A 22375-nucleotide genomic window follows, 5' to 3' on the forward strand; every position below is an offset into this window, starting at 1 on the left:
CATTTCTTTGAAGTTTCTTGACGTATTACATCCATACAAAGAGTTCATTGTGATTAAGAAAAATATCCCGATCTTAGTAAAATAAACATACTTCAAAGTTCCATACTTGAAACTTAAATGCCACACAGGCAATAAAACTAAACTCCATTTAAGGCAAGTAATATATGTCGCTTCCAAAATTCCTCAACATTAAATAGTGGTAAGGGCTCCCAAACCCCCAAACTTATCTGAAGATAAACATCATAGGCACCATCAAAGAAAACAGAAGCTAATCTAAATGGAATTTCACTTTCCTGGTCTGAGGAGAAGTCTCATAGTACCTTCATATGGTATTGAAGCAGCTGACAGAATTGGTTGCTACTAGCCTGGTGAACCACGGCAAGCTTCCACAGCCAAAGATCAGGCAAGTGATAAACAGAAAGGCACCGATCAAGTTCTCCACAATACTTGTGACCGAACAAATTGTGTTCCTTCTGGGGCGGGCAACAGACAGATTAAAGAGTGACGGAAGGACTCGGAGGATGTGTATTTTGTCATTTAAAGGCAGGTTCACCCTTCAAGCCAACCACAACTGTAGCACTCGAGTCTGTGCTAAGAGGTGACCACGGCCTGAGCTCAGGACTTCTTTTGAGGGGGAAGTATCTGAGCGCCAATGGACACATAAATATTGGCCTAGGATGGCTTGGGGCTGAGCAGTCCCTTGGTAGCTGCTCCGCTGAGCTGCTTCAAAGAACGGGGTGAATGCTCTGAGTCTGAGCAATAGCTGGAGTCTTGGTAAGCAGCCTTGACAAAAAGAAATGAAAAAAAAAATTGGGCCTCAGTGTGCTCTCAAGCCCATTCTTTGTCACAGGGTATGTACAACCTGTGTTACCAAAGATATTCTACTGAGAAGACATGCTGTATTATTGGTTTTTGTTGTTTTTTTTTAATTTTGTTTGTTTGTTTGTTTTTCCCAAATGCAGCTCTTCAAAAATAGAGGATTTTCCTTCAGCAGCAAGGACCAGTCAATCAACCATCGATATCGGTGGCTACTTCTACTTGTGTATTCTATTGAAAGAGTCTTTTGTACTCACGTTTCCTTAATATGTAAGTAAATTAAATTAGAAAACAACAATCAAAGAGTCCAACCAGTGACTCGGACAAGAACAGTCCATTGAAAGTCACTGGAGCTGCTGACTTGAGTAAAGGCTGCAAATCTGATTGCAAAAAAATTATATATATTTTCAATACAGAAAAAGAAAACTAAGTCTGTGAAAACCACTGAAAATGAACAAAAATGCACTGAATGCAAGCACAGTTGATATGAACTGGCCTTGACCTCAGCTGACCCAAATGAAACTCCAATTATTGTGGGATTAATTCTTCTGGCATGAAAAACACAGCCTATCAACAGGACCTGAAAACATCCCAGAAATCAAGAAACGTTAAAGCCTAGTTGAGGATTATGCATGAAGAGTGAGAGGATTATGATAGGAAACAGTTCTTAGCCTGATGAGCAGCAAACTCAGCTTCCCAGATAAAGGAAATTGCATGTAATGCTCCCATACAGCCTAGAAGAAAATGCTGCAAGCTTCTGCTAGATGAAAAAGTTATGGAAGTCAAAATCTGTGGGATGAAGCTTTCCCATGCAAAGCCAACAACTGTTATAGATATCTCTCTGTCTCTCTGTGTGTATGCAGCTTTAATTAACACATTTTCTTACTAAGTGGATTGCAGTTTGCCATATTTTTTCATTTGCATATTTACCGTCAGTAACAGAATGCAATTTTCCACCATCTCTTTTAAGTTTTTGCTATCAGCATATCTGTTTTCAGGCTTTTTGCTTTGTACTGTAGGTTATACTGTTGGTGAGGAGCTGAACAAGAGGTAAAGTTATTTAAAAAGACAGGAGATAAAGAAAGGCATGCAATTTGTTGAAACTTATTGCACATGAAGAAATGCCATCTTTTTCCAACTTAATGTGGACTACACAACTCCTCTGTGTGCCCCAGCGGGGAAGTAACAGGGAGATGGCACATTGATATTGAAACTTCTGTGACGTGTCCATGCTCGCAGTACAAGTTCTCCATGACTATGATCTGCTCTCGTTCATTCCAGTTCAGGAAAGCCCTTGTGTACGTGCTCAAGCTCTGCTGAATTCAACAGGATTTCAGTACAAGCTTAACGTTAAGAATCTATTGAGAGCTTTCCTGAATAGGGATCTGTGCTTATTGCACTTGGTTCAATCAACCCATGACATTTTGGTTTCTGAGTTTTTCAGCACAGGAATAGAAAGGGTATGGTTTGTGCATTAGGATCAGTTCTTTCTAGTATTTCTAGTGTATGAAAATGTTTGGAGAGCGGTACAGAACAATTCATTCTGAAGAGACATCATTGCATATTGTACATATGCACATATACATGTCTACGGTCAGAAAAATTTTGCTCAATATTGAAGAAATATTCACCTTTGTTTGGATCAATGCTGTGGCTGACTATTTCTGTAGCACAGTGTCCAGAATAACTGAATTATCCATGAAAGGTATACTGTCCGTCTGAGTGGCACACAGTCATTATGACAAGTGAGCGCTACTCCGCACCCAGTGAAGTCCTTGTTGAGTATACTGGACTAAATGCTCCATACTGCTGTGCAAGGTGATAGGTCCCATCAATGCATCCAGGTCGTTAAAAAAATCTACAGGGAAAAAAATAGATTCAGCATCAGAACAGTGAAGCTGTATTTGCTACTTGTCACCCTTTAATAGATTTTATTCTCTTGCAAATTGAGTCAGGCTGAACATTTCATGGGAATGAAAGTTTAGTGCTGGTGAGATTAATTTTAAAGCCTTGTGGTTCATGATGTTACAGGCTGATGCACAACAATTTTCTTTTTAAAGAACAAAACAGTGAGTTCTTTGGCTTTGCTTTTCATTAATTTCCATTGAGTCTTCATAAAGCAAACACATGCTGGGCAAGATTTATTTTGAGATTAAGGACAACTAAATCAGAGTCTACACAAGTGTCTATCTATATATATATGCTAGATATTTAAGCTACCATGCCAGAGAAATATTGTCCTGTACAACATGGCCAAGACAGCCTGAAGAGTAATTTGGCTAACTAGCCACTACGGACTTAATTCTGTTGCCTACTTAGAGGCATATAGTGCCCATGGCAGTTGATACATATAGCCTGGCATGATGCGTGGCAGATCTAACACAGGATGTACAGGAGACTTCTGCAGTGGCAGCGTAGGTAAGGATACCTCAAATAGCATTTGGCAGCTATGGTTAGGCAACTGAATTGTACCCCTGTCTCCCCTTCAGGGTGAGTCAAACAGCTCTCTGAATGCTGCTGTTTGTATAGAACAAAGCTCCATCAACTGCAATTGGAGATTAGTCCCTCAACTCGTATATATACACACCTACACTTAGATACCCTTATTTTGATTTGAATCCTGCCCACGCCCCTGCCTTAAATACATAAATTAGCCTGAAAACCAAGGAACGCTTTATCATCAAGTCAGATGCTGCGGCACTTGCTCATGGAAACCATTTGAGCTGAAAGAAGTTTGCTCTCAACAGGGAGCGAGGCACCTCATTCCCATCTATGTCTGCTCGGATGCTGTTTGACGTGGTCTGGATACACATATCCCATCCAGCTCCATTACTTTGGTGGGCAGGAAGCTGCCTTGCCTCCCACAAACCTTTCTCTCCAGAATGACATAGATGGCAGTGAATGCTACTCACAGCTATGTCTGTGACCTGTCTGTCACCAGTCCTGACCAGCCAAATAAAGAAAAAATTTAGATACTTCTGAGCACAACAGCCATCAAAATTTCCTTTAAGGGCTGTTTTGGAACAGACTAGAAGCAGACTGAAGAAAAAACTACCTCTGCAGTACTGCTTTGCAGACAAGTTTCCTACCAAAATAGCTGTTTTCCTGATTGAAACCAGTGTCAGTCTTCTAGGACAGTCAACTGCCTCGGGTCACTCACCTCTGTTTTCCTTGGCCAGGTTGTCAGCCATCTCCCAGTAGTCATAGCTGTGCAGGATGCTGTTGGTGATGCTGACGTGGTTAGCAGCCATCTGATGAATGCGCTGCGGGATGCTGATGATAGGAGATGGAGAAGGGGCCCCTGTACTCCCTTGGGATCCTACAGAGCTAACGGGAGAAGGGCTAGGGGACATGGGTGATGGAGTTCCTGTGCTCCTGGAAACAGATGTTAATACAGTTACTTAAAAGGGTGTTGGGATTAAAAAACATGAGGATATCAGATCATACTTCAAGTAGGAAAACACAATTTCTGACTGCCAAGCTGATGTAAGTTTCTGCATGACTTACTTTCCACTGGCACCCCAAGGAGATGGGTTCTGAGCAGCTTTTGATGAATTCTGTAAAGAAAAAAATAATTCACAATGCATATAATTTATCTAAGACTACGAAAAGAAGAAATTTAAACAGTATAAAAGTAAAAAAAAAAGTAAAGAAAAAAGTTGTGCAGCTAGAAGTATTCCAAGTCTTATGATGCAATAAACCCACTCAGCCTAGCTTGGTGTTGTGATGAAGCAGTGCTGCAGCACAAAACCGAATCACAGTCTATTAAACACCCTAGGATGGGGGCTGGTTAGGAAAACATGTCAGCTGAAATGGAATCTTTTCACAGAAACCCTGGAAGTTCAGAAGAAAGTGCTGCCAAGACTCTTTTTGAGGTTTAACACGGAATTTCTTGTGATAGAGAGAAGACAAGTGTCATTGTCCCAGGACCTGCGAGACTGTGCAAATCTACTCAGCCTGGCTGACCACAGGGGTGTGAATCTGAGGCTCCCTCAGCTCAGGTGGGTGTTTTAGCCACCAGGCTCAAGAATCTCTCTCACGATTGCTCCTCTTGTGGCCCTTCCCCTTAGTCTGAATATGGCAGCATTCACGGGGCTGGAAAGGCTGCCCTTGTAGAGTGGTGGTTCTTCTTGCTGAAGGGTGACCCAGACCCCCCAGAAGGGGACATTAGATCATACAGCGTGATCTCTTGTACCTCTACAGTCATTAAGACTCTCACTGGTGTACTGTGCTTAGGCCAAATAACTTAATTGCTTGAAGAGAGGTACCTTGTACAAGTACTACGTTTACAAAGCAGGAGAAATTCAGGAATCCACAATAATGGGAACTGAATAGCTAAAATTATTCTAGTAGTTAATCTAGAAGAGCTGGTGGGAATTTACTGGCAGGTTCCTGCCCATTTAACCTGTGGAAAAACTCCTCCCCTCTCTCAAATGCTGTGACTGACTTAATCCTGGGCCCGTGAGAAAGAAGGATGTAACAAACGGACGTCTAAAAACCAAAACCTTTCCGGTCCATCCCATCTGCAGCCTCATGTTCAACAATGGCCAGTTTCTAATTTCTAATTTTTCAGAGGAGAGTGACCTTCTCGCACCCTCCCCTGGAACCGTATATCCAGATAATTGTGTGCTGGGGTACGACCCTCCCTTCTTGACAACCATGGGAGATCAAGAGAAGTCCTGCAGCTTAAGGTCTGTTTACAGATATTATTTAAATGGAAGGCTGCAGGTGTTGCAAGCTGCAGGAGTTACAAGCATTAACAGCAGTACAAAAATTCTTGATCTCTCATAGCTTGAGAAGGAAAAATGACCAACTAGGGGCTTCAGAGCTTCACAGATTTCAAGGCCAGAGGTAATCCGCCAGGACACTCAGTCTGCAATTTCTATTTTCCACCAATCATGGAACTTTTACCAGAAGCTAAATTACTTTTAAAATTTATTTTATTTGATTTTTTAAAAAGGGGAGCTAGTCACAGAGAAATCCTAAAATGCTATTTATCCTCCTTGTTGTCCTGCATCCCGTGTTAGGAAAATATTCTGTTTCAGGGTTTCAAGACTGAATTTTCTTAACTTCAGTGCTAGCTTGGAGGTTTTGTTGGTCCAGCTCCAGTGGTACTGCATGCCACGTAGTATTACCAGCTGTTTCCACATACATAATGCTCTTATTCTCTCTTAAACTGTTCTTAGTAAACTGGACACATCTCCTGTGCCTCTCTTCAAAAATTTTGTTTTCTCAGTTTTGCTATGTGCTCTGAACTGCTTCTTGTGTTCCCACATCTTTCACGTGCACACCAACACTAGCTGTATTTTAGCAGTGATCACATCAGTGCTGTGTGTGCCCTGTAATTCTTCCTGCATTGTGACACTGGGCCTTCTACATCCCAGGTAGGTGGTATGAAAAATAAGGTTTGGATGGGTGGTCTTCCTTCAATCAATGGTGTTGGTGGTATTGGTGTGGCTTTTTTTTGTGTGTGGTTGGTTTTGTTTTTGTTTGTTTGTTTTTCCCAAGAAAGGTTAAGGTGTGAAAGGAAAAAGAAGAAAGTTTCTCATTTACCATCCTAAATAGAACCAACCTGAGAATCCTTGTCATTTGCTCCTCTTACAGAATAATTGTTTTTTTTAAAAAAAAATATTTTCTGATCTGTCTCAGAACTACTGGCCTTCATCTTTCTAGTGTAATGGGAACTGAGTACATATTATTTACTTACAGAGCTGGAGGCAGGAAAATATGAAAATTGGAGTTAAGGATACTTGTGCTGTAAATTTAACTAGCCTCTGCCTTACTGTATAACTTCCTACACCTTTTTTCTCATGTTTTAGGTGTATTACTCCTTTCAGTTCTGCACCAGAAAGGTGAGGATAAGGATTCTAAAAAGATTGTAATGTTGTAAGGACCCAACTCTTATCCCACTTTGCTTACTGCTACCCATTCTCCTGGTTTCTTTATGCTCTCAAACGTGTCTGGCCCCTGAATATATGTGGCTTCTTTTTGCCTCTCTGCTGCATTCATTTTTTTTTAATATATAATAGAAATAAAATACTTAAAGGGAGATTTAAATAATATTTTTTACTTTCTAAAAGAAAAGTGTGTTTAATATTCCCTGCAAATGTGTGTGACAAGGTTTAAAAATCTTTCTTTGATTGATAATGTATGTGGAAGTTCTTAATGCAGTCAGCATTTCATGTCACTTGGTTTTGAAAGCTTTTAGATACCAAATATGAAATGAGTGGAGAATTGGCTTGTTTTCCACTGAAAATTATAGCAAATGGATTTTTTTTCCATTTTTACTCTCAAAGGTGAGAATACTTTCTAATGTGAAACTATACTATCATTATATCACCAGGAGCTCTGCAAAAAAACAAGCTCATCTTTGCAATAGCAGAATATAAGGCCATTTTATGTTTGCTGTGGAACAGTTTCTGTCTGCTAGTAGGACACATTTTACATGGTTGAGAGCCTGACCGTCCTGTTCTTAATGCAGGTATTCTCTGAACTGGTAAAGAAAAATAAAGTGCTGTAATAAGCACATATTTCTTTGCCCTCAAATCAGGTCATTGTTAAAGAAACATAATGTATTGAATTATATATTGCTAAATTTTTAGAAGCAATTACAGTGACTTCAATTTCAGTTTGACAATAATGGATCTGTCAATTTCCTTCACTGTCTTCGTGTGTTCAGAGTCTGGTCATGAGCAATCCTGCTTGTATTTGGATTTTTTTTATTAACAAAATGTCAAAGGATGGATGTTTTTCATTTCGAGATACCTCCTTCTGCAAAAAAACCCCAACAGATGAACCTTGTGTTCAGAGACAAATGGCTGTTCAGGTCCCCCAAAAGAGTTTGTCTTAAAGCTTGTACATATGTACCTGAATGTACATATTATTTTTTTTTAATTAGAAAGATAAAGGCTAGTTTCGTGTTTGGAGATGAAATGCTGGATAGACTGACTGCTAGGTGAGCTCCACCTGAAAGGTTTTGTTCCTGAGACACTTCCCATAGAAATGTTGCCAGTCAGATAAAATACATTAAAATACTTCTAATGACTTCCTGTCTTATTCAAAACAACCACGGTTTGAACCTGGCAGGCAGTGGAAAACGGAAGCAGTAGCAGGAAGGAGAAGCCAGCAATGCTGTGGCAAGTACATGGCAGGTGGTTTGGTTGCCCTCCGATGCTTTGGTACAACTCCCACTGAAGTCAACGTGGGCTGTTTGCCTGTTCCTTGGGTAAGAACACATCCCACTGCCCTGTCCTACCTACCGGTGCTGCTACGTGGAAGCCCTGCAGCTGAGGACTCATCTAGATCAAAGTCTTCAACTCACAGGTAGTCTAGTGGGAGGTGTAATCCTGGAGGGGATTCTTAGAACAAATCTGCAAAACCTATTCACAACAGAGCTGGATAGCACTAGAAAATTGACCAAGAATAAGCTGAAAATACTTATTTGTTAGTACAATAAATTTCTCATCCTTCATGAAGGGACATGGTGTGTATTTTGCAAAAAGGGCCCTTGTGAAGACAACAGAACTGACTAGACATCAAGTGTTGCTATGGGACTCTATGGTAAAACTCTACTGGCTTCACTGGGGAAGAACTAAGCCTAGCACAGCTACTGTTTTAGTAAGATGCTGTATTTCCTATAATGACATACTGATCTAAAAACATGTCATAAAGAATGCACCTTGAAATACTCAATAAGTGCTTTCGAATACTTGACCGCATGGTCTCTCTTGAGTCGGAACATCCTCCAGTAGAGAAGGGCCAGGCAGCGGTAACTAGAACAAAACGGAGAGCAGAAGGTAAAGCATGTCCCCTGAACAGAAATTCCAATTAATTATCTTAAAATTCTCAAACTAACACAGAGTGGAAGGCTGACAGCAACTTGCTTAGGGTTTTTATCACCATTTGTTTACAGTACTTCACACTTTGCCATGGATTCATGAGCAAGACCAGGTATGACAGCCAGGACAGGTCATACTGACAAATGCTACCAGTGAGGTACCAAACAAACCATACTCAGAAGGCTGTGCAGGGTTGGGTCCCCAGGTCTTCACTCTGACTTGAAGTCTGCAGATTTAGCCAAAGACCTCTCCCAAGAAAAGGTCATTACAGGCCTGGAACCCAACGTATGTATTTGTTCGTACTTCTTGTTGTAAATGCAAAGGCAAGCTTTTGGGATGTCTTATCCCGGGACTTTATTACAACAACCTGGAGCCTCTATAATGAACTAGAGATATAATGGGTGTATTTTGTGTACACCTGGTGGCCTCTTCCAGCAGCTGGAGATAGCTGGGAAACAGAGAAACCTTGGGCCTGCCCAGATTTCACTGGCCAAGCTCCTTTGTGGGAAGCCGGAGACTGTGTTGGAGCCTGGAGGTTATTCCTAGGCCACCTGCCTGATTTGTTCCCCAGAGGAAACCAGCAGTGGGCTGAAAACCTCGACATGCTGTACTGGAACTGTCTGCCCCCATGCTCCTCATTAGTCTGCAGAGTGCCATACACCTTTAATGCTATGTAATTAAATGAGAGTAATAGCCATTAACTATAATTATACATCACAATAACTGATAATCAGCATTCAGGACACACAAACTCTTTTATTTTCTGCTGGCTTTAGGTGTACTGGTCTATTTTGTCAATCAGGAATCACCATCACCTCTTCCCAGCAACATTTTTGATCAGCAAGTGTGGGACTGTCCCATGGTAATACAGCTTTAGAAGCAAAAAACTGGTGTTTTGATTGTCCTTTGGCAGCAGCAGCCTTATTTTTAAAAGCAGTCTTTAGTGTTGGAGCCAACTTGAAGCACTAGAAGGGACAGAAGCACAGAGTACTCCCCATCCCTTGGAAGGACAAAGGGTAATGGTTTTAAAATAAAGGAGGGGAGATTCAGGCCAGACATGAGGAAGAAATTTTTTACACTGAGGGTGGTAAAACACTGGTCCAGGTTGCCCAGAGAGGTGGGAGATGCCCCATCCCTGGAGACATTCCAGGCCAGGCTGGACGGGGCTCTGAGCAACCTGATCTAGTTGCAGATGTCCCTGATCATTGCAGGGGGCTTGGACTAGATGACCTTTGAGGGTCCCTTCCAACCCAAACTGTTCTATGATTCTGTGATCTCCCCGCTCCCAGGAGGTGCCCAAACCTCAGCAAACCCCCTCGGATAAACCAATTGCTCCTGAAAAAAAAATCCCAGGCAGGGTTTCTCAGCTGCTTTGCCTTCTGCCCTGAAAAGCAGAGGGTGAACTTCTTACTTTGGGCCGCAGGAGGGCAGTGTCTGCTCAGGAGAAGGAGAGGCGGGTGCTGCCTGGCAGCCGGCCCGGCGGGCGCTGGGAGCAGCCGGGGGACGCGGTGGCCTCGAAGCCACCGTAACTCTCCCTCTGTCACCTTCACAGGTACAGCGCATATGCAAATGGTGTCAGCGCATCTGCTGGCTGGCAGACGGTGAGTTAGGATCGCTGTTCATCGCCCAGAGAAGGCACCGGCTGCTTTCCCTCGCTCTGACCTTTCTGCTGAAACAGATGCAGCGGCTCCGTGAATTGGGATGCGGCTCCGCACACACCGAAGCGCTCCGGCAGTTCTAAGCAAGCCTTCGTGTAACATGGCTTTTTTTCTTTCTTCCTTTTTTTTTTTTTTTTTTCTCCTAACTGTTCTTCAGTCGTTTTCCCACCTAAGCATTTTTAAAGCAATTGCCACGGATGCATTCTGTGCTCCTCCTGATGGCACAGCAAACCGGTGACAAAGAAAGGGCATTTTAAAAATAAATCACATCTCTGAATATTTTGTTCTTTTTTTTTTTTTTTTTTTTTTTTTTAATACAAATGATTCCTTTGGACTCCTTGTTTGTGGAGGCTAAAGATGCATTTAATTTGGATTTTTAACAGATGGTTAATAGATGTTAAAAACACACTTGCTGATGGTAAATGTCCACTTACTGAGAATCAGTGACCATGTAATAGGTATTTTATGTATTAACTACATAGATATTAAATTAAAATCTGATTTTAATAACATTTTAGTATTTTACTTGCATCAGCAACCACCCTATAGAATCTAAGGTGCGTGCACATATATCTAGAAACCTCAATTTAGAAGGTAATCCAAGAGGCTTAATTATCGCCATCAGCGTATCTCCCTTCATATAATGTAAATATAATTTATGATTACTGAGCCTAAAATGTCAGCCACAAAAGAAATTACCAAGCTATCGGTACAAAAGTACATCACTCATAAAAACAACAAACCATCAGGCACTTAAAAATTAATTACGCTGACGTACCATAGCTGACCTGTCACAGTCAATAAGTATGAATTGCTTATTTACAGAGACAGAATGCAGACCCGGTACAGTGATACAAGGGCTGGACCTTCCTGGAGCAAAAAGTATTCTCCTAATTTCAGAAGACAACATAATCCTATCTGACTGCACCCAGCATCTGATTTCCAAGAACTGGCTCACTGCAGAAAAGAAGCCTTTTGAGGAAATCTTGATCTACTAACCATAATGCTGCCAGCTGTTTGTCTTCTGGCGTGGCGTTGGGGCCTGAGTGGGTTTTTAGTCTCACTGCGTACCTTCAGCAAAAGGAAAAAAGCCAATGTGAGTTACCTGAGACAGCTTTATATTACTGATCAGAGAGCTAAGCTAGCCGATGTAATTTGATCTGCCCCCTTATATATACTTGCTCAAGTCACCAGACATAGAAGTGCTTTTTGTGGTTGTGTTTTGGAGCTATTTTGCCATTAGCAGTGCCTCCCTGCACTCTTGAAACAGCAGTAACTCCCTTGTCAGTCCAGAGGGCAGCCTAGCTGGTGAGGTGATGCTGTCCTACCGAAATAACCTCTGCTGCTGCTGTGGAGACCCAGTTACATAGAGTTCATGCAGAAAGGTTTTCCCAGCGTTTGAAGGCAGACAGCCTGCCTCGAAGCTGGCGCTGCCCTCACTCTGCCAGTTTCTGAGCGTGTCTACCCAGATTTGCTCCTCCAAGCAGAGCACAGTGGAGGGGGAACGTGTGGCTCAGAGCTATTTTTGCTCATGTGACATTACGTTCAAATTCTATAAATATTAAACATCCACAGAGGTAGCACTGCTATTTCAAGAGTGTATGTGCTACACAATCACGAATTAGCTTCTGGAAATATCGGCTTCCAGCTTAATACCTGAACAATGGACAAGGTTAGGACAACACACAGCACTTCCGGGCTTGCTTCCAGAAAAAATACCTGTTCCCCATAATTAGCTTCTTCTGTTTTTTCCTTCTTTTTGCTTTCAAACTTTAATCCTGATACCTGGACAAAGATTCGGTATGAACATTTTGTTTCAACAGGCATACCTAGCAAAGCACTTATTTTTCTGAGCTGCAGCAAGTGAGATCAACAGCAATTCACACTACAACACAACCACAGCTACACACATTATTGAAAGCTATGGATCTGCAAGCAAAATTCATTTCCAGAGTTAGGACCACATATTTACTCTCATGAGAAAAGACAGAGCAGACAAAGAAAGAGCTTTCTGCCTTTTGAAAAAAAAAGAAAGGGAGAATTGCAGAGATGGGATGTACTATTTTCTTACTGAAAAAAATATTTGATTTTGTTTAATAACCTTCCAGTTAGAAAGCTGGCCTCAGTCCACTGAAATGCATGAGAAGACAGCCCTAAGTGGAATAAAATGCCAACGGAATTGTTAACATGCAAGAAAATCATTGCATCAACACGAAGTTCAAAAGAATGCAATTGTTTTAGAAGCTTCACTCCATTATGAATATGATTAAAGATTAAAATGTTTTATTTCCTACAAACTTAGTCCTGACAAGAGCTGCATGCCCTGAGGAACGATGCCATGGTCACTGACAGCGCAGCTTTCCCTGCTAGCGTGGCTCATCTCTCTCTCTTGCAAGGAGACTCACTCAGCTGCTGGGATAATTTGTACTTTTGTGTTCTCTGCCAACACTGTTGATAATGTTAACTATTGGTACCAACTATAAAGGAGCAAAGGACTTAAGAGAGAAACTTTCTTCATAGGGATCGAACTTTAGGTTATCCTGTTCAGAACGCCATGAAGGTGACTAAATGTGGGGGTCTGCTTCAGTGTGAGCTGGACTCCACTGGCTACAGCAGGAGCATGCACACCAAAGGGACCTTGAGTGTCCGTTTGCCTGTCACTGTTCACATCTTCTTTCAGGTAACCATTAAACTGTAGTCTTAAACATGTTGCAACATTTTGCAAACTACCACTCCATGAGAATGTTTTGGCATTATGTATTATTATTTTTCCCTTTTGAGTAGCACAGGACCTGTACCATGAAACTCTTGAAGTAACTTGCAACTTAAGTAATATGAAAAATATTACAAGCTTTTTTTTTTTTTCATTCTAGGTAGTTCCCAAATTTAATTTCCATAGAAATCACAGATAATACATACATATTACATATGACTGACCAGGCACTTGGAAGGACCTCACTTCTCCCCTTCTACTGTATCTAGGGAATTATGTGATAATGTAGATGAGCATGTTTGCATAAACAGAGTAACCCCTGAGGTCATCTCCTCCCTTCCTACCTGATGAGTTCAACTGTTTCTGAATACATTGTATAAGGGGATTTAGATTCCATTGGGCCTTGTTCCATTGCATTTCCACACTCAATAAACGATAGTGCTGCTTCTGCATAATTCAGTGCCTTTCCAAACTTTTCCACCTAGAGGGAAAAAATAAGGACAGAGAGAAATAGTGTAATCATCAAGATACGCTTACATTTTATGGGATTTTCTCAACATAAATTGTAAACTTGACACAAGTTGGTATATCTTCAGATTCACAAATTTTCCTAAGAGAAAGCTAAAACACATCAAACCCTGTGCCTCAGTGAAAATTTTAAGATACAGAATGTAGAGCTGAAAAAGGCTACAAAACATTATTTGGTCCACACTTGTATCCAAAGAAGAATCAACTCTGTCCATGACATTCCTGACAGATCTTTGTCAAAGCTTGTCCACATTGCTGGAAATGCCACAAACTCATCAGGCCTTTTGTTTCAGCTTTCATTAAAAAGGGTTTCACATGTATTTGCAAACATCACTCAGCAAAGAACGGCAATGATTATCGTGAACTAGGAGAATGAGAAATAATATTTTCCACTACTAACTTTCTTATTCAAAGGCTCATCTCTGTTCTCATGTCTTCTTTAGCCCTGTTATTTTCAGCCCTGCTTGACCATCCTCTCCTCTTGTCAGGAATTTGCTTTCTGTATGCTCTTCCTCTTTCAGACATTGCTCTGCTCCCTCATCCTTCTTCCTTGCCCCATTTCTTCTCCTGTTTCCGTACTTCTTTGACTCTGGGTGTATTCGTAAGCTTGGACAGACATACGTACATATATGTCCTCAACAACAGTGTATTTGCAAATGTGCACATAATTTTCATATGTGTACCCTTACATACCACTTATCTGCTCCCAGAATTTCATTTTTGAGTGGATGGAGGTGAATCATACTAACACCTCTGATTTCTCTTTCCTTCAGTCAGAACTCCTGCGGTACCTAAAGCCCATTAATGGACAAGATGCATTTGGTTGAAATCCGATGCACACAGTGAAAGGTTAATGGACCTTGTTCTTTTCCAAGGGATAAAGATTTTAAATAGTAACTTTGGAATGGCACACTGGCTTCAATCTATTTTAGGTTCTTATATGACTCCCATTGTGATCATACTGGAGAACTTCACAAACTTTTTACTATATTTCTCTCCCTGACGTTCTTGTGTGAGTGAAAGTGCTATTATCCCAATTTCACAGATGGGGGACTAAGGAGCAGAGAGACTTAGAGTAATTTTCAGGCTGCTCACTCGCTAAGTGCCTATGTTAGGTATTGCAGTGCCAAAGTAGCAGGTATCGAGCCCAGCAAGGTGATTCAAAGTGCATGGGGGCACTTTGGCAATATGGCAATTCCTCCAGGATCCCTACAGAGTCAATGAGGGAGAGGACGTACCTGCAAAGAGTGATTCACAAGGTGTAAGGTGCCAGTCCACTGTGTATGGAAGCTGAATGTGAAGGATATTTCAATCACATAACACTGATGAGAGGCTATTCAAACTCTGCCTAAGTGACTCTCATGTAGGAAACTTGTGGCAGAGCAGAGAATAATGCTTGCATCTCCTGTTTCTGGGAGTCTACCATAAAAACATTTCTCTTTGGGCTAAGAATTTCCTTTGCATATTAAGTGATTTTTCCACTCTGTTTAAAGCAACACACTAAAATGCACCATTTGTACTTCTCCACAATATTTTCTGATTTAAGACTCACTTTAGAGTAATATGGAACTGAATAAACCATGGAAATTTGTGCTAATAAACTCAGGTAGAGTGTAAAACTCGGTGTTAGTGTCCTAAATTAAGGGCCTGCTTCTGCTTCCTTGGCCTTTTTGCATTCTGTACAGCTGAGAAAAAGAGGTGAAGAAACAGAGGCTCTGCGCTACCTTTCTTCTTCCTGCTGGGGGAACAACAAAATGTCTGTGTGACAGAGCAAGGCAGGACCGCAGCTACTCGCACCTGCAAGACAGCCCTATTAATGCAGGGTCCCACCCCATACATTGCATCTGCCATTCCAGAAGCCCAATGTTTTCAAGGCTGTGCTAGCTTATTCATAGTGCTGGACAAACGCAGCCTTGGAGAAAGCTGGGAGATGGCTAAGTGGAGCTCTCTGGGAGCACTGTGTACTTCGTTGCACCCATTTAGCCCTCAGTACAGGAAAGACATGGACCTGTTGGAGAGGGGCCAGAGGAGGCCACAAAAATGATCAGAGGGCTGGAACAGCTCTGCTGTGAGGACAGGCTGAGAGAGCTGGGGTTGTTCAGCCTGGAGAAGAGAAGGCTCCAGAGAGACCTTATTGTGGCTTTTCAGTACTTAAAAGGAGCCTATAAGAAGATTGGAGCAGACTTTTTAGCAGGGCATGTTGTGACAGGACAAGGGGTAATGGCTGTAAACTAAAGGAGGGGAGATTCAGGCTAGATGTGAGGAAGAAACTTTTTACACTGAGGGTGGTGAAACACTGGTCCAGGTTGCCCAGAGAGGTGGTCGATGCCCCATCCCTGGAGACATTCCAGGCCAGGCTGGACGGGGCTCTGAGCAACCTGGTCTAGTTGCAGATGTCCCTGATCATGGCAGGGGTTGGACTAGGGGACCTTTGAAGGTCTCTTCCAACCTAAACTATTCTGTGATTCCATGATTCTATGAGCTGTTTGGAAAGACAAGCATCTCTTTAGTGCTCCATACAACTTCAGATTCCCTTTCCTTACTGGCTACATTTTTAGACAGGTCAATGCAAGGTCTATAATTTGTTGCAACAGTCTTTGTGTGTAAGGTGTTCCTCTAGCATTATGCAGATTCCTTGTGTGCTTCTGATGATGTTAGAAGAGGTCTGCCGTGAAACCGGAATTGTTTTGGCACTGAAGAGCCAAAGCTCTTTAAAAAAGTACAAATACCTCAGCCACTAGACCAAATTTGGGGATACAATTATAGGACCTAGCCAGCTAGTTAAACTGAGAAGATAGGTATGTTTATCCCTTACACAGCCTCCATTACTATAGTTACTAATTAAAGCAAAGGAATAAATGGAAATTTTTATTTATCAAGGCCTTTATCTCAGTAAGTCATTATTTGTTAAGTCATAGTTTATTGGGCTATGAACATTTGATTATATAAACATTTCTTAATTTAACAAGCCTAGCCATCCTTATAATAGATTTTATAATTACCCCAGCAATACTGCAGTGATGAAGAAACTGCATTACAAAAATAATTTGGAGCAACATAACTGGAAAGAAAATGTTCTCACCATTGCATCTGCTTTATGCTTCTTCCGTTTAGCTTCCTGCATAAAGTAATCTGCATTGCGTGGCCTACCAGGGGAAAATAAGAAGACATTTTATTATTTTCTGAGGTGCGGAATATTTTCAAGTTATTTTTCCCTTCTTTTAAACCTGATTTGCAAACATTTTTAATGAAGAAAACACACTTATCATGTAACCGTGCATCTTCTCTTTCCAAATTGCTGCCTGTGGAGACAATAGCATTTATGGCTGTTCTCATTCTTTAGAAGTCAGTGATTCAAAGCAGAAAAAAAATCTAATAAAATGTGTTTTTATGGATTATATAAACTGCTTCCCAAATTAGTGCAGTTTTGATCTGCAAATGGATGCATCTTCTCCTCTCCCTGGTGCTTGCTTACCTGTTTTTCTACTCCTCTCTGCACGTTGTTGTCATTTGGCTTCTCCCCCCTCTCAAAACAAGTGTGTGTTTAATCTCTCCACTTTGAAAACACACATTGAACTTGCTTGTCTCCACAACTACCATCTCACCCCCCTTCTCTCTCTTATCTGTAAGCATGCTGAGAGTGCTGTTTACTTTTGCTGCCTGGAGTTCATCTCTGACTCAGTGCTGGGACGCATGCTGCAATTCCGCTGGCGTTCCTCATGACAACTTCTCCATTGATTTCTCCTCAAACAGACCTCGGAGACTCCATCCCTTCCTTAACCTGTCTGACCTACTGACTGCAGGGCAGAAATTCAACTGCTGTCTCTGTGCTGTAATTCACAAGTCCATTTCTGATCCAGACAGCCACTTCCATTCCAACTGAAAACGCAAACTGATGTCTTCTTGGCAATGTCTGGTCATCTCAGTGAGCTCCTCATGGCTGAAGCAAATTTCTTCCTCTCTTCCCACAAGCTCTCCCTATTGCACCTTTTTCGGTCACTGTGAAGAATAGCCATTTGCCATGTCATTTCAGGCCATAACCTTGTATTTGCCATTGTTACCTCTCATAAAAGTCTTCACATTTCCTGACCCTGCAGATTCTTACAGTCTCATATATGTGGGAGATGGCTGCCATTTTTCTCCACTCAGCTAAAACATGTTTGTCCTTCTTCTTCTCAGCTCATACTGTGGTTACTGCCATGTCCTTGGATCTCTCAGAGAAGGAAGTTTTGACTTGCAAAATAATTTCCTAAGTATTGGCTGGAGTGTCATCCCTTTGCCCTTGTCGAACAAATATGAGATATTTCTGAGTAGTCGGTGTATGAATTCTTATGTTTTTACCATTCATGCTTTTAAATGCTTGGTTTGTAAATGACATGGTATTATTGCTACTTAGCAATCTGTCATAGGTTAACCCCTGTGGGCAGCTAAGCTAAGAGGGAGAGAACTGGAAGGATAAAAGTAAGAAAACTCGTGGCTTGAGATAAAAACACACTAATAGGTAAAGCAAAGCAAAATAAGGAAGCACTGCCTGCCACAGGCAGGCAGGTGATCAGCCATCTCCAGGAAAGCTGGGCCCCATCACACTTAAAAGTGACTTGAGAAGACAAATGCCATCACTCCAAATGCCTCCTCCTTTATCCTTCTTCCTCCAGGTTTAATTGCTGAGCATGATGTCATATGGTCTGGGACATCTTTCTGGTCAGTTGGAGTCCAGAGGGGTCAGCTGTCCCAGCTGTGTCCCCTCCCAGCTTCTTGTGCACCCTCAGTGTCCTCACTGGTGGGGTGGGGTGAGGAGCAGAAAAGGCCTTGATGCTGTGCAAGCCCTGCTCAGCAGTAGCTAAAACATCCCTGTGTTATCAACACTGGTTTTGGCACAAATCCAAATCGCAGCACTATACTAGCTACTATGAAGAAAATTAACTCTATCCCAGTCCAAACCAGTACACAATCCTAACTAGATTTTTGAAATTGGGATTTCTCAGCACACTTATGTAAAAAAAAAAACGTTTTACGTTAGTTAGAGAAGATGCAGGTCTAAAAACTGAAGTCAATGGGATGGATGAGTAAAACATTTTTGCTGAAAGCAGTAAGAACATGCTCAGATCCATAACTGAGATCAGTGGGAGTAAGAGGGAGCTTCTTGACAAAAGAGGACAACCATATAGACTCCCTTGAGATCATAAGGCTATTTGACAGTGCATTTACTTAGTCCGTTTCCTTCTACTTATGTGCACACAGATTCAAGGACATTTAGTTGCATCATGGAAGATTAGTGAAGGTAATTTTGAAGAAAAGTAAGGGTGAATATCACTAGATGGAGACAAAATTTGAAGTCTACATAATTTTGAATGACTTCTGCCCTAAAAAGATTGTTGATATGAAGAAAAACAGTTCCCTTGCTCCAACTTTCTTTAAAATACTCTCTCTGACAGTGGAATTTTCCCTAGCTTACTCTAGCCAGCAAGTCAGAACGGGGACTAAAGTCCAGTTTGTGTCCCTGTATCTCATAACCTACCACAAATACTTCCTATGACCAGCAAGATGCTAACATTATCTTAATAATACAAAGCATGTGGCTGTGGTCTTGGTCAACTATGAAATATTAGACATGGAAAGAGTGATAGCTTGATGAAGAAAAATAACTGTGTTTTCGGAATCATTGGAAGAATCCTTAAAAAAAAATTAAGTCAGTCTCTTGTGCAATGACCCAGGTAAGATGGTTTACCATGAAGTGCCAAAAAGCAAAGCAAAGCAGAGCAAATCAACAAAACAGTGGCCTCATCTCTCTGAAACAATCAAAGTGATGAACCTTTACATGAACCTTCCAAACTCAGGTCATTAAAATATGTCCTTTGCAACAGTTGCAAACACATATCACCCAGTACCATGTGTATAATTTGCTTCTTTGAAGCATGGTAAGAGGCTGTAAAAAAAAAGTGAGATAACACAATGTAATTATGGTCTGCTTATAAATAAGTTAATTGTAAAATGGTTTTCCACTTGTAGTAGGATTTATTCTCCCAAGTTATGATTAGCAATGAGGGTATTAGCAAGAGGCATGAACATTGCTGAACCAAGAAGCTTGGTTTGAGGGCCCTGCTGTGGGGCGGTTAACCACAATGCAATATATATAAAAAAAACCACTATTAAGAGACCATTTTAAAGCAAAGCATATATACTATCCTTGTGAATGTTTAGGCATTTCCATAGGAAAAAGACAAGGTTGATTTATAAATTAGGGGATACCAACAGAAATTAAAATTTATTGGGAAAAAATGGATAGGGTATGTTTTCTTCTAGTTTCTTAAACATAGCTTGTTCAACAGTGTTAATAAACATGCCAAGTCAAGTTCTGATCTCTTTATGCCATCTATGAAATACTACTTTTTAGTTTATCACTACACGTTAATAAACTTTCTGTTCAGATTACTAATGTGCATGTTGGGTGAAAATGGAAAGCCGAAATGTCCTATAGATTTAGTGTATGTTTATGTACATTGTATGCATTTCTTATATAATTCTAATAACAAAATAAGGATGTGCCTGCTTTTTTTTTTTCTTTTTTTCTCTAATGAGAAAGATGTCATATTCAGCTTTGTCTAGGTTCTCACTGCACATGAATGCCATTTGTCTTTTCAAATCCAGTATACTACTTTAAATTATTATGAAGTAAAAAACAAACAAACAAAGCCCCCCCCACCCCAACAGAAATAAAACCCTCTTCTATAGACTCCTTGAAGATAACAGGTCAACTCAGCTCACGGACATATGAAGACGCATGAGAAAGATGATGAATAAATTAACTACTCAGGATCGCTCTTTTGCATACTGCACATTTTGTACCTCTGAGGTTTACAAAAGATTGTTAATCATATTCTGATTTTACAGTGACTGAGAACCCTTATCTGTTACAATATCTAATACACTGCTCTAATGCATCTCGTATATCTGAAAGGCAAGAGAAAGACCGTAAAGCGCCAGTGCCAGCTAAGTCAGGCTGCTGGTGAATTCTCCCTGGGATCAAGTGTCATTATGTGAAACTGGCTGCTCTCGAGGAGAATTTACCCTGCTATGTCAATTGGGGAAAGCAATCAAGTACCGCTGGAACCAGTTCAACGCATTCTCAGTCAACACTAGCCAGTCACCTAGGCACTGCAACAGAATCCTGCCTTTGACAGAATAAACTCCCCATGGCTAGATCTGATAGTACAAACAAGGCCAGGCTTCCTTTTCAGCCGCGGCATTCAAACTGTTTATGACTTTGACAAGGGCAGCCTCAGTGGCACGGCTGTGGCCAAGTCCAGGAGAGAATCTATCAAACAATCCGCTACTGTCCAGGATTTCTCTCGCTAGCCCCGCCACTGCTTTCTCCGGGAGCTTGTCGAAAACCAGCAGGAAAGACGGCATTTCCATTGCTTGTCATGTTGGCGCGGGAGCACAGCGTGAGGTGAGATGGCTGCGGGCATGGTAATTACTCCCCTTCCCAAGCAGCCTTCAGAATTTCCAGGCTGTTGAGCTCCTAAGAGTGGTGTTACCATTACCCAGGTGAAATGCTTGTGTGTGTGTATATGTTTCTCACTCTCTCATCCTATTTAGCTCCACGCCATTACAAGCACATCTCTGCCACCTTTGTCTTTTGCTGCCTTCTCGGAATTTAATTTACTCCAGTTTAGCAGATAATTGCAAAAATGTAAACTCATGCCGTAAAAAAAGGGAAGAGAATCAAATGAAGTGAATCAATAAAAGCCTTACTTCACACAGTAATTTATCAGCATCTACTGCAACATAATCTCCTTGGAACTAAGCACAACCGCTGGTATTTACAGAGTACGGTGTAGCTTAGACTCCAATATACAATTTTAATTATAACTGCATTCAAAATCACATTTTTCATCTAATTTTTATATTTTATATGAACTAAATACTAAACTACAGCATTTTCTGCTTCATTTACATAATCTATCACTTGTACATTATTTCTTACTGTGGTATGGTGCTTTATGAGGATACATTAAAAAAACTAATAAAAGTTCAATTAAACATCATAAATGTAGCCAAGTGCATATTTTAATACCCTTTAGAGATAATTCTGCTGAAGTGTTATAAAAGAACAAACTAGTGCTTCCTTAGTGTACAACAACTGCGCATAATAAAAGCAGCTTCAATCGTAATTCTAAATATAGGACCAGTTTCACAACTTCAGTAATTTAGAACCTAAAAAAATGAGTGTGCTGGAAGGAAGAAGAACAGGGAAATAAGTGACTTTAAAATCAGATGTAGGGGAAAATCAGAACAAACCGGCGTAGTCACAGTTAGCCTATGTCCAGGTTCTAAAGCTGTACCAGTAGTCCCTTAACTTTCAGTCCAAAAAGAGAAGAAAATTCTGTAAGAGCAAGAAAACCTCATAAAGTGAAAGGCAGGTGTATACAGCTCTGCCTATTTGCTGTTTCATACTGGCACACATGTCAGGAGCACATCTGACATATTATAGATAAGAGTGGTCATCCTGGGGGCAAAGGACAGAGCTGAAGCTGGGGAGCAGGTATTATTATACAAAATAGTGTTCTCAGTATCATGGCCTCCTGTCCATTCCATAACTTAAAATAAATACCATTTTATGGGACGTGGCACTGCTGTGTCTGGGGCATGGCACACATGGTGGCATACAAGGTGGGCTAGAGTGCATGGTACTGTACAAGGTGGGCACCCAGTTTTGGGAGTCACGCTCGCTATGGCAGAGCCAGCAGGTCAGTAGAGTTCAGTAGAGGAGCATATAATACATGTGGAGAGGGCAGAAAGGGTATTTGTGACCAAAAGGT

The 22375-nt window shown here is 41.2% G+C and overlaps 1 protein-coding gene across 1 annotated transcript in view; it reads right to left on the reverse strand.

The window, feature by feature from the left end:
• Window positions 1-2116: 2116 nt before the first annotated feature.
• Window positions 2117-22375, reverse strand: part of AFF3 (ALF transcription elongation factor 3) — a 281631-nt gene continuing 261372 nt past the window's right edge. Inside the window, exons 15-21 of the mRNA XM_065642739.1 lie at window positions 16636-16699; window positions 13370-13506; window positions 11312-11383; window positions 8495-8588; window positions 4324-4373; window positions 3977-4191; window positions 2117-2674 (exon numbers count right to left, since the gene is read on the reverse strand). Of these exons, the coding sequence (XP_065498811.1) occupies window positions 2553-2674; window positions 3977-4191; window positions 4324-4373; window positions 8495-8588; window positions 11312-11383; window positions 13370-13506; window positions 16636-16699 (754 nt within the window). The 3' untranslated portion in view covers window positions 2117-2552. The remainder of the gene's footprint in view (window positions 2675-3976; window positions 4192-4323; window positions 4374-8494; window positions 8589-11311; window positions 11384-13369; window positions 13507-16635; window positions 16700-22375) is intronic.

This window comes from Caloenas nicobarica, chromosome 1, assembly GCF_036013445.1.
Source record: "Caloenas nicobarica isolate bCalNic1 chromosome 1, bCalNic1.hap1, whole genome shotgun sequence".
Taxonomy (NCBI): Eukaryota; Metazoa; Chordata; class Aves; order Columbiformes; family Columbidae; genus Caloenas; species Caloenas nicobarica.